At 35.9% G+C, this 13651-nt stretch overlaps 2 protein-coding genes across 2 annotated transcripts; both read right to left on the bottom strand.

The window, feature by feature from the left end:
* Positions 1-665: 665 nt before the first annotated feature.
* LOC145259253 (uncharacterized) lies at positions 666-1091 on the bottom strand. The gene has a single exon (XM_080117090.1). The coding sequence runs from the start codon at positions 1089-1091 to the stop codon at positions 666-668; it is 426 nt and encodes a 141-aa protein (XP_079973216.1).
* Positions 1092-1244: 153 nt separating this feature from the next.
* LOC145259254 (uncharacterized) lies at positions 1245-1562 on the bottom strand. Its single transcript, XM_080117091.1, has one exon. The coding sequence runs from the start codon at positions 1560-1562 to the stop codon at positions 1245-1247; it is 318 nt and encodes a 105-aa protein (XP_079973217.1).
* Between the last annotated feature and the right edge of the window lie 12089 nt (positions 1563-13651).

A 13651-nucleotide genomic window follows, 5' to 3' on the forward strand; every position in this document is an offset into this window, starting at 1 on the left:
TATATATATATATCTTTCCGTACACACACACACAAATATATATATATATATATATATATATATACATACATATATATATATCTTTCCCCACACACACACACAAATATATATATATATATATATATATATATATATATATATATATATATATATATATATATACATGCATGGTGGTTGTCCATCGAATTCGATGATGACGTTTGTGTTCTGCATCTCATCTGTGCACACGGAGTTGGCTCTGCAGCCCCAGTCTAGAGGCACAGTCTAGAACATTAGGGGCACTGGAAGTCAGTTGTTGTGATCACCGCTTAAGCTGCTCTGTGGTGTCTCTCTCTGGCAGCAGTGAGTTTCTGGCTACGAGCCTCTTCAAAGTGGGCAACAGCCTTGTGAGTGTAGCCTCGCCATTTTGGTCTGTCCATAGCATATCCCTCCAGGTCTCCCGGTTCGATACGGCACCGTTGTATATTGGCTTTAATAATGTCTTTATACCGCAGTTATGGTCGACCTTGGTTTCTTTTGTCGACCTGGAGCTCTCCGTATATCAAGCATTTAGGTATCCGACATGCGTCCATTCGAATCACGTGTCCAACCCAACGAAGTTGGGTCTTGATGATACTGGTGGACTTAGATTTGTCAAGGGCCTTCAGATTGGTGATGCGATCCTGTCATTTGATTCTCAGGATTGAGCGGAGAGCTCGCATGTGGAAGAGCTTTAGTTTCTGTATATGGCTGCGATACGGTGTCCACGTCTCACAACCATAGATCAGGGAGGAAAGGACCACCACATTGTAGACCTTCAGCTTCATTGATAGGCGGATGTTGTGTTCATTGAGCAATCGATTGTGAAGTCTTCCCAGTACCTGACTTGCCTTGCTGATTCTGGTGTCAATATCTCTGTCAAAGGAGCCATCACAAAATATGGTGCTTCCAAGATATTTGAAGTAATTAACGTTGGCAAGTGGTGTGTCTTCAATGGTGAGTGTCGGAGAGGGAGGGTTAGAGTATGGTGTAGGTTGGTGTTGCACCTCCGTCTTTCCAAGACTGATTGTCAAGCCGAAGAGCTTGCATGCCCCAGAGAAGCTATCCAGCATCTGTTGCAAGTCTTGTTCTGTATGGACCACTAGTGCACAGTCGTTAGCAAAGAGAACCTCTTGGGTGAGAGTCTTCTAGCTTTTTGTTTTTGCTGTGAGTCTCCGTAAGTCGAAGAGGGAGCAATCTAAGCGGTTACGAATGTAGACACCCTTCTAGACAGCATGGGACAGTATACAGGTGAAAAAGATGTTGAAAAGGATAGGAGCTAATACGCAACCCTGCTTCACACCGTTGCTGACAGTGAAAACGTATGTGATATTACCATTTGAGAGGACCTGACGAGTCATGCCATTGTAGAAGAGCATAATCACTAACACAAACTTTGGAGGACATCCGATGTGCTCAAAGACTGTCCAAAGTGCATCTCTGTTGACGATATCAAAAACTTTGGTCAGGTCGATGAATACAGAGTAGAGAGGATTTTTCTGTTCAATGCACTTCTCTCGAAGCTGTCTTAAAGCAAAGATCATGCCCACAGTACTCCTGTCAGGCCTGAAGCCGCACTGTGCCTCAGGCAGTGTCTCTTCAGAAACTTTAATGAGTCTGTTAAGAATGACCCGTGGAAAGATCTTTCCAGCAATTGAGAGGAGGGAGATGCTTCTGTAGTTTTCACAGCCCGACTTACTTTCTGTGTTCTTATAGAGGGAGACGATTAGGGCGTCGCGAAAATCGTCTGGTATTATCTCCTTTTCCCAGAGAGTTAAAAGGACGTCACAGAAGGCCTCAAGAGCATTGGGACTCACTGCCTTGTAGATCTCAGCAGGGTTCTATCCTTTCCCTATGCTCTGCCAGAGGTTGTCTGGTGGATCATTTTCGTTATCTCGATAGTAGTGGGGTTTGCAAGTGAATCCTGTATGGGTTGTTGGGGGATCTGATTCAGGGCCTCGGAATCAACTGATAAGGGGCTGTTCAGTAAAGTGCTGAAATTCTCCTGCCAGCATCTGTTGAGACCCTCCTGGTCCTTGATGAGCGTCTTCCCATCTGACGACAGAGGGGCCGAAAACAGATTTTAATGAGCTGAACATTTTTTTGATTTTATTAGTATCAGCATAGTGCTAGACTTCAGATGTGTTGTTCTGCCATCACTGATCCTGCATTGCTCGAACTTTGGAGGGCCTTGAACTTCTCATGCTTGGAGATGGATGACGGGTCATTTACCCATTCTATGTGAGCCTTGTTCTTGGTATGTATGGCTTCTCTGATCACTTTGTTGTTCTCATTGAACCAGTCTTCATGGGGTTTAGTCTTTGCCCCAAGGACTTCCTTCGCAGTCTCATTTACTGCTTTCTTGACAGAGGCCCATTTCTCTGTGCTCCCTTCAGTGGCCACACGATCTTGGAGTTTCTCATCTAGCACTTGCTTGAATTGTGTCTGATAGGATGGGTCGTTAAGCCTGGCAACATTGTAGGAGGGCCTTACAGCTTTGAGTCGGTTTCCGTGAGGTGGCGCAATTTGTAGTGTCAGTACAGCCCTGACCAATCTGTGGTCAGTCCAGCACTAAGCGCCTCTCATGGCACGGGTCACACGGACGTCCTTGATGTTTCGTTGGTGGACGATGATGAAGTCAATCATGTGTCAGTGTATTGACCTTGTGTGCATCCAGGTGGACTTATACTTGTCTGCAATTCTGCACAAGGTGTTGGTAATGCAAAGACTGTGAAGGAGCAGGTCATTGTCATTGATCTTTCCTACTCCAAGTGTGCCCAGAACGCCTTCTCAGTTGTTGTAGTATCCCCACCCTTGCATTAAAGTCTCCAAGGATGACTAGTTTGTCGTTTGGTGGGGTTGACCTGATGACTTGGTCAAACTGTTCGAAAAACTTCTCCTTGGCATCATCTGGTCTTGTGAGTGTAGGGGTGTAAGCGCTGATGATTGGGAGATGTCTGATCCTGCTGAGAGGGATGTGAAGTTTCGTGTGGTGCTCGTTGATTCCAACTAGTAGCGCAGGCAGGCTCTTCAGTAAAGCTGTCCTGATGGCAAACCTGACACCATGAATTCGGTCTTCTGTTTGCGGCTTTCCTTTCCAGAAGAAGATGTATGCACCTCCCTCTTCTCTCAGAGATCCCTCGTCAGCAATCCGGGTCTCTCTAAGTGCGACTATATCTATATGGTAACGCTGGAATTCCATAGCGATGAGCGCTGTTCTTCTTTCACGTCTTGAGGAAGTAGCTATCCAACAATGGAATCATGCTGTATTTTAAGGGCGACAATTTTACAGTTCTGCCCTTTTAACTACTTGGTTGTGATTAATTGCAATTCGTTATTGTATCCTTAGTTTCACGCACACATGTATCCCTAAAAAAACTGTTATTTGGAGCTGAATCTTTTACTATATCCGTTACGCTACAAGAATAACTAAATTATACCAATTTCTAGTCCTAATCTCGTAAATTTGAAAAACATGATATGTTATCTTATTTTTTTTTGTCGGTTTCATCACGCGATAATTTAATCTTTCTCTGCAAGTATCATTTTAGTGTTTCCTATTTGTTTTCTTTTGTTCTTTGTTTTTTTTTGTTTTGTTTAAATAAATACTGCGTGTTTATACTGCTTGAATACTTGCAATGCGTGCAAATAAAATAGTTTTGTCTCTCTCCGAATGAGAATTATTAAACAAAGAAAAGAGAACCCCGCCAAATAAATAGGGGATGTGTTTTATTAAGGATGTGAGCACACAGAATTTCATGTCGGATTGAAAAATTTGTGTCTACATATACGGGCTTTTCTTATAGTATTAACTAGCCAAATGCAGAACGCCCAAGGTATTGGGTAGTTAATTGGCAGTAGTGAGCTTATTAAAGTAGATATGCACTTTGTATTTCGTGAGGTTTTCAGCAATATATATATATATATATATATATATAGTTATACTAGCAAAAGTACGCGTCGTTGACTGGGTTCAAAAACAGGCTACAGAAAATGGACTCCGATTTATGAAAGTATGATAGGTTATGAAAAAAGAAGGGTTGTCAAGAGATAGCTTCGAATTTGGGGGTATCAGAACCAAAGCAAAATATGATGAAAGTAAAAATAAAATAGATAAACCCCATAATTTATTATACCATACCTGTTCAAACTGAAATACTTATCACAATATTCTGTGGATCCATATTAAAAAATCTTGTTAAACTTTGTGACATATTTCCATTCTATGAAGGTCAGGCGCGAAGGAACACCCCATAATTGTATTATACCATGTTTCTTCAAACTGAAACATAATTATCAAAGTATAATTACGCAGAAAGATATGAAATGTCTTTATTAAAGTTTGTGCCTATTTCCATTCTATTGAGGCCAGGCGCGAACGCAGCCCCCACAATTTTATTCTACCACCCCTATTTAAGTTAAAAGATACTTATCAAAGTATTATTATGTACATCTATATTCAAAACCCCTTGTTATTTTTTTTTTAATTTTTTAATTTTTTATTTCCATACTTTATGGACCAGTCGCGTACGCAGACCCCACAATTTTAATGAATCATCATTATTGCAGATCAAACATACCCATTCCTGTGTCTCGATACATCTTCTATAAATATATGTGATAAGTTTTCTATAATAGTCAACTATATAGGAGCCTATTCGTGACCACACACAAAGACGTTCAGCTTTATATTATATATATATATATATATATATATATATATATATATATATATATAGCCATTGTCAAAATTATAGAGAACTTATAACTTTATAACTAAAACTAAGATAGTAGTTTAAACCTACGCATTTAAAGGTTAGGAATTGTACAGCGAACAGTCGAGAGTAAATGTAAAGTTGATTGTAGTATTTATTTGCTTTAAATCCTATTTCAAGAGTTTTAGCTGAGTTTCAAACTACATTCATTCCAATATTCAAAAGGATCCCTTGTCATACCAAAAGCTATTACTTATTGTCAGGTAATACATAGTGACCCCTTAAAAACATGATATTTCCATTATTTATTCACCGATTGCTCTCATTTTACTGGACATGGCAGAATTAACGACCGTGAGTACAACAAGACCCCAGTGGGAGCTGGGACAAAAAATACACTGTGTCAAATTTCGTTCGGACAAAAGACTACGAAACGGGGCCTAATTAGATTTAGGGCCCGCTTTTTTTTCAACCTGTATTTGATTCCTGCCAGTGCCATAATTGAATATTAAATTGAGAATTCCTTTAAAGAGGCAGATATCAGAGATTCAAAGGGAACAAATTGTTGCTTTATCTGGTAAAGAATATTTAAAAAAACTTTGAGGTAAGTAAACAGGTTTAATTTCCTTACTTTGAAAGGATCAATTGAAATGTTTATGCCAGTACACATCCTTATCCTCTATTAAAAAAATGTAGCAAATTCTCATTTTCTTCATCAGATGATTGAAACCTGTGACGCGGTTTATGTTTTTTGGCGGAAGAAGCCTAATGTTTTTGGGTTGCATGACTTTTTCAGGCAATGAACTATTGTGCACACTTGAGGTCAACATGAACTCGCCAATTTATACTAACATGCTGGACCAAGTTTACTTAACATATTTGATTAAAAGTTTTTTAAAATATCTTCCAATTTATGTAATCCTCGAATAAAACAATGCACCATGCCATATGTCAAATGTTTCAATAGATTTGTTTAAATAAAAGGAGTTACAATAAGGAAGTAGCTCCCTAAATACCCATGTCTTAATCCCACTGGACCCTTGTGGTCCTATATATGGAAACAAGTGATAACGCACAAATGTTTCATAAAAAAAAGAATAAAACGCCAAAGTTCACGAAAAGTGATAATAAATAGATCTTACCATCTGAAACAATTTAGTCAATAATATGCAAAAACAAATAAAAGCTGTTATAAATGCAAGAGGAGAGCCGAATATGTATGTATCTATGTATATATATATATATATATATGTATATATATATATATATATATAGCCATTATTGACAAAATAGATTGTTTAATGTTTACGCAGCTATTATTCTCCTTTATATATATAAGTTGGACTCATAATTTCGATTTTTCATTGGTCCTCTATAATGTTGGCCATCGCTATATATATATATATATATATATATATATATATATATATATATATATATATATATATATATATTTAATTTACTTACATAAAATTAATATACGAAAGTATAGATTAATCCGTAAACTTTAAGTATTTACTTCAAAACTGCTGAATACGTAGGTAGAGCTAGTTAGCAATTTATAAAATATATATGGCGATTAAGCTACACTGAATATTCCGCGGTTCATCCACTTTAGGACTCTTCAGGCTTATGCGTCTATAATGCGCATGAGACTAGAGAGTCCTGGAGTGGATGAAACGCGGAATATTCGGTGTAGCTTAATCGCCATATATATTTTATAAATTGCTATATATATATATATATATATATATATATATATATATATATATATATATATATATGGAGTAAAAACGATTCATAAGTGTGAATTCAAAATCAGATTCAAAAGGAAAATAAAACGAAATCCTTTTGAAACAATTCACACTTGTGAATCGTTTTACTCAATATTAATATAGCTCTAGTATTACTATACCTATTGAGCTTATTACATATCTGTAGTACAATGGGCACTGTTTTCTTTTAATACATTTACTAATACATTAAAATATACTCTGCTCTTTAGATTCCAGGTCTAATTCCCTCTAAAAATATTTATTTATTGGTATATTCTATTTGACCTACCGCATAGTAATGATTTAAAATGTCAAAAAAAAAAAAAAAAAAAAAAAAACGAGTCGTGCGCCACCGCCGAAAATCGAAACCAAAACGGTTTACTTTTTCCTTCAACGTTGATGCCTGAATTTTGAAGAAATTATTACTGCAATACTTAAAATTAAAACACGGGCCAATAGCTATTACGTTACGCATGCATGTTCGTAATGCCGTTGTTCGACCTTCACCTGGCAAATGTCATTTCTTTTAATTTCCACACTTTTGCACGGATTTCCTCGCCTAAAACCCAAATATAAAGTTTTGCATGGATTCAAATATCCTTTATATTAAGCTTGATGACTGTAGACAAAAACCTGATTGGTAGGAATTTTTTTTAAACTTACTATATATACGCATACATAAATATATATAGAAAGAGGTTTATGTTTACTTTAATCTTTCTATACTCTTTTATATATATATATATATATATATATATATATATATATATATATATATTACGGAAGTATATTCATGGAGAATATCTGCGGGGACATAATTACACGTTATATTTAATGATGATCATAAAAAATTTAAACAAACTAATAGAGCATTAATTAAAACGAATGTTTAAAAGAGTATGAAAAAAAAAACGCAATACCACGACCCATATACTATATTAGAAAGTTGTATTTTTCTTATTAAATAAACAGAAAAATAGGTTTTTAATATGAATGATTTTGTTTAAAGTAAAATTTTCCATTGTTGGTGATAATGATAAATTAGTAAATATTTATTGATAGTAAAATACCAGTAAAGCCAAAATCGATAGATCATCGTCCGCAAGTGTCTTTTGACGTTTAGGTAATTATCTGCATATTTAAGATGTTTTTTTTTTTTTTTTTTTTTTTTTTTGCGAAACTCCGGGAAAACGACTATCTTATAATTAAATAATTAGAGATTTTTACAGAATCGGAATCCGAATCGGTAATTGTATCGGATTTTAATAGAACATATTTGTTGTTTTCAAGTTGGTTTCTATTTAACCCATAGTTGGGACCCTTACAGGTACTACTAGTCCGGGTGAGAGTGGACCTGGGAGCAATGGTAATTAAAGAGTGGCTCCACACTCCCCAATATTGGAATCGTCCCTTCACTAGTATATATATATATATATATACATATATATATATATATATGTATATACATATATATATATATATATATATATATATATATATATATATATATATATACATGGGGCCGTACATATGTACAGAGAGAGATAGAATTAAGACTTACAGGGAGAATAACTGAGATGAGTTCTGTTAATATCATATAAGCCCTTATGACCGGTGTACTTAATAACCCTTCAACCTTCATAATCGCGAGGATTAACCGTATTTTCTAAAAGGGAAAAATAGACTGCAAATCTCTAATAATGCCTTCTTTTCTTTTCATTTTCAAGCGTCTGGTATGGGATTAAAAAGATCAAGACGGGGCATTTTCATGAAAAGATCTGAAATGAGCAATAAACGACGTCGCAACTGATGACAGTTCTTTTGTTCTTCATTTTCTTGTTTCCGATTTATTTCCTCCGCAATCCAGTGGTGAGGCCCCAGCTTGCGGGCTTTGGGTAGTGTGGACCCACCCTTTAATTGCCATTGCTCCCATATCCACTCTGACCCGGAGTGGTAGTACCTGTTAGGGTCCCAACTATGGGTTAAATAGAAACCGACTTGAAAACAACAAATATTCTATTAAGAAATGTCCTTACAAATCATTGGATTCGGCATTAAATAACCTGAAAAGGGTTGGTATGCCGTGAAACAAAAACATCTAACCAATCCTCTTCAATCATGCATTTATTCGTGACAACTAAACTGTGTGCAGTTACAGAAGGATCTAATCTATTAGGTAAAAAAAAACTTCTCGTGCTTTGTTCACTGTGTCTTCCAGTAAATGAAATATACACTAGCACGAATGCCATCATCTTGTTTTGCGTAACCCCCAAACTTGTTATGGTAACTAAATTTATGGTAACCTTTAATATAAATCTCACATAAATGTATGTATGTAAGTATGTATGTATGGTTGTATGTGTGTATCCATGTTTGTATTTATGTACGTATGTACGTACGTATGTATGTATGTTTGTATGTATGTATTATGTATGTATGTTTGTATGTATGTATGTATGTATGTATGTATGTAAAGGGCGAATGAACTCTTTTTCTGTGTCAACGGTCAACTAGCACGGTGTACATTTGTGTGTGTATATATGTGTATTGGGGTGGAGATGGCTCCCGTAAGCCGTGGTGAAGGCAACCTTTCTAGGAGAAGCAAATCTCTGATTTAAAAAAAAAAAACATAAAGCGGAAGAGCATTACCCGCATTAAGCTGGTCTGCAGTTTAATTTGTTGCTGGCTATCTTGCTCTTGCTTGTTGCAGGATCTCAACATTTTGAACCGAGAGAGAGACTTAGCTGTCGTACAAAGCTAAGACTCTGTAACATCATATTTGTATAGATACTCCCTCAGGCATTTGGGCTCATGGATTTTAAATGTCTGAGGGAGTGGCACTCGTCTGACAAGACGTTGCAATCATCATCATGTATGTATACCTGCCTTAAACTTTCGACAGAGGCGACGAGTTCACAAGATCGTTAGCGTTTTGAAGCTTTATCCTTCGGACATAAATCGAAAAAATGGCTAAAAACATTAATTGTTCACCCTCAACTGGGCACTTTTCTACAAGAAGAGGTCGCTTTTTTCAGCGATATTTTCTAAAGTCACTATCTTCTTTTCAATGGGCTAGCGTTAATTCAAACCTACGTCATTCCGGTTTGGCGATGGGCGTAACAGTAAAGACGTCACGTCTTTTTTTCAGTTCTTTTCCTCCTTCGCGGTACGGGTTTGAACCTGTCTGCATACTACCGCTCCCCCCCCAACACACGCTTCCAAACACCCAGGAAACGCCGGGCACCCAGGCTGGTATTTAATGATTTCTGCTGACAATGACTAAATACGTGCACGCAGTTATTAGAATAAAATATTTTCTTGAATGTTCATGATGGTTCCAAAACAGCTTTAAATATTGGTCAGATAATCAGCCAGCTACTGGTGACGTCTTCTTTTCTTTTTTATTAGTTTATATTATAGTTAACCAATTTGCAAAGATTTGGAAAAATACTGAGAAAGCGGGAGAAAAGAGATGTCGGTGGAGAGTTATTTTCCAAACGAAAAAATTGTTAATGTGCAGATATGTGAATGAAGAAACAGAAATAGAAAAGGAAAGAGATATAGAGGAAGTAAGAAAGAGAGAGAGAAAGAAATAGAGAGAGAGAGAGAGGGGGAGAGCGAACGAAAGGAAAACGCGTGAGAGAGAAGATCAAAGTGTATCCGCCATCTATTTTTTTGTTCATGCCTATAAAACATTCATTATCACTATTCATCGGTTGAATATTAACTTTTGAAATCATTCATGACTTTGTGACTTGGTTCGATTCTTTTTTTTTTTTACATGGAAGTCACTCGGGGATAAGTAATCACTGGAATAGTATTGTAGTGATCCTTAGTATTGGAGATTTGATAAAGTGCCTTACTCAAGGGTGCTTTTCATCAGAAATTTGTTTATATTGGACTTGAAAACATCCAAGTTTTAGTCAGTTGGGAAACACACAGACGGAAGAGAGTTCCATTGGCGTGCACTTCTAAGAAATAAGCTTTGTTCATGGAATCTACGTTTTGGTTTTTGGCACAGTTAAAGAGTAGGGACATTTTTTGACAGTGGTTTCAGCTAGACGGGTGTTTATCGTGAAATATTGACGAAGGGGGACTAGGGATTGGAGTTCAGACGAGCACTTGCTATGGAAGGTAAGATAAAAACAAAGACAGGCTGGCAACGTCTCTTCTGTGAGAGAGAGGTTGCAGGGAAGGGAAAAGGGTATTCCCCACTAAGTCACGCAGTCTATTTTGTACTCTGTCAAGGCAGGATAGGCTGTCTAGCAAAAAATATCACTTCCTACATTGATAAGAACATAAGTACGAAACACACGAGTCCAAAGGTTTGAAGCTAATTACCAATCTAATATATAAAAAGTTATATGTCTGTCTGTCTCCATACTTTTAATCTCCGCCTCTTCCTAAACTAAAAGTCGCAGAGCGATACTAAGGGACTTAAATGACTAGATTTTTTTATGGATCGTTTTTAACCCATTAAAATTGCTTTTAAGGGGTCAAAAATTGATCAAAATTGAAAGAAAAAGCATTTAAAAGTGTGTAAATTTATCTTAGTTTCTTTTTAATTTTTAATGTTTAATCAGCTCATATGCGCGTAACGCTGGTACGCTGGTAACGTCACCTGACTTAAATGCTGGAGTTTTGATTTCGGTTTCGATTCTCGCTGTAGACACCTAAATACATTATTTTTTTTTCTTTTGAAATCGTGACTCTATAATACATACTAAATCTGGACAAATTAACATACCATATTTAAGCGTATATTACGGCCGGGAAAAGCCGGACGCCTATGCTCCGCTAGTATATTTTTAAAACAAATGTCACCGTTATAAGTCTCCTTTAAAAAAAACCGTTAAGGCCTCTTTAGGGATTATTTAATAAGCGGTCTATTTAAGCTAAATCTGATATTCTGGCGAATACATTGATTTATGTTCTTGCCAAGTATTATATTAAAAGGAATTCATGTTTTGAAACCTCATATAAATTGGAAATAAACGGATACAAACCCGACGATATGAATAGAATAAAAAACAAACAGCAAAATACTCGACGATTCGCTTATGTCACGTGCTTTTTAAGAGCAAGTATTTATAATGATGATAACGTATGCATAATAATGGACCATTTTTCGCTATTTACACGTGAAAAAAAAACCGCTAAACAGGCGAAACGTCGACGATTTTTGTTTTTCTGTAACATTTTGTATGTAATAATTAATAAATGACGTCACGTCAATGGTATGAGTATTTTGCTAATATTATGTTTTAATTTCTATTATATATATAAGTTTAACTAAGTCGGTTGTTAGACTGTCAGTCTAAAGATATCAAGTTTTCAATTTCCTGGCAAGTCATCTGCTTAATTTGTTCAGAATTTATTTTCTTATTATTGATACAATAATTTCTATTGTTGCTAAATAAACAAGTGTTAACTATACTGAACTTTGCCTTATGGTTTTTAGATATGCTGCACTTCCAACTGACAATTTCCGAGGTTAAATTAGACATACTACTATCAAAACACGCTACACACAAATTCGACATTCTGATTTCAAAACTCACTAATCCAAAATCGGGCACACTGCTGTCAAAGGACATAACTTCAAAACTCGACACGTTGTTGTCATACGTTCAAATCCAAGGCAAATAATTTTCTGAAAAATAAGGCTTTATATGAGTTAATTGGAACTCATTATTGAGATGAGTATGTTATTAATTTTTATTTATTGTGGACTATTATCCTCAAAGCGGGCCCGAAGATTATTTGGTCAAAACGTGGCGAGACAACAACAACTGAAGGCAGTAATTGCAGAGGATGCAGTCAGAAGATTCAGAGTTCCTATGCCGTCGCGGTTAGCACATGACGAAGGCCAGAGGAATAGTTGGCCGAAACGTCGTGAAACAACTAAGAAACAGATAATAATAGTCCGCAATAAACAAAAATTAATAAATCAGGTCTTATTTAAACCGGCCGCATATCATTTGCATATGAGGTTACAAGATCGCAAGCATATAAAAAGAAGCAGCGGCAATTTTTTTCTTTATTTATTTTCCTCTGCAACGGACAATACAAACTGCACAAAAACAAGTTTTAACAATTTTTAAGGCATTTCACCATTTCTAAATGTAATTATGTCTTTTGACATTTTGAAATTAAAAAAATACTCAGTGTATTTATTTCGTTAAAAAACTTCTGACAGATAGATTTACATATAAAAAAATGGAATGCCCTTTCCTCAGAGTACGGCTGCAGTCTAATTCAAGAAATTCCCAAAAGATTGCAGGCTGTAAATTGCAGAAGGGCTCATTGTGTTCCTGTTGAATTTGTGTTGCATTAATGTCCACCAGTTACATAATAATTTTCCATTGTGCGGACTTTCATTTTATCTCCGTAATTTTAAGTTATTGTTTTAAATTGAAGTGAACACTAGAATATTTCAATTAAAAGTGAAATATGAACAGGTAAAATTATAGAGAAATAAAAGGCCAATCAAATGTGAGATAAGTTTGTTTAAACAGTTACATTCAATTTAGCTTAAATTTTCAGTTTTTGAAAAAATCCCTAGTGCGGACTTTCTTTTTGCCGCCTGTATATATACCTTATATAGATGAATGACTTATATATCAGTTCTTCATCGCGTTAGACATAATTGAAACAGATATTCAGATGCAGCAATGTTTTTACCTTCAAGATTTTTTGTTCTGAACGGAATTGTTCCTTCCTCGCCATTACTTGGTGTAAAATCATACCAATTTCCTTGATATCCATTTTTCTGGAATGAATTCAACAAAATATATATTTAAAAATCGTCTTTCCTCCCCAACCTCTTTCTGAAGCTGTTTCTGTTTTCTCCAATCTGTAAGCCTTTAAACATGGCTAAGATTGTAAGGCATCTTAGTTTACCTTTGGGCACTTCGCCATAAAGATTTTATCACTTTAGTGATTAAGTCTGCCAAGGGCGATAACCTTAATGTGTCGCAGTGCTTCAGCGTGGAAAACATATGGGAGCGTTATGTGTTGAAAACGTTTCAATTACATTTAACAATTGAAAGGTGTTTCTTTCCCATGGGTCATTTAGTAAGAGGGAAAGATGGGAATGCTTTTAGGGGTGTAATTTATCAAATATATTTATTCGAAGAAAAG

Source organism: Euprymna scolopes, chromosome 34 (genome assembly GCF_053919585.1).
Source record: "Euprymna scolopes isolate OS-2025 chromosome 34, ASM5391958v1, whole genome shotgun sequence".
In the NCBI taxonomy this organism is placed as follows: domain Eukaryota; kingdom Metazoa; phylum Mollusca; class Cephalopoda; order Sepiida; family Sepiolidae; genus Euprymna; species Euprymna scolopes.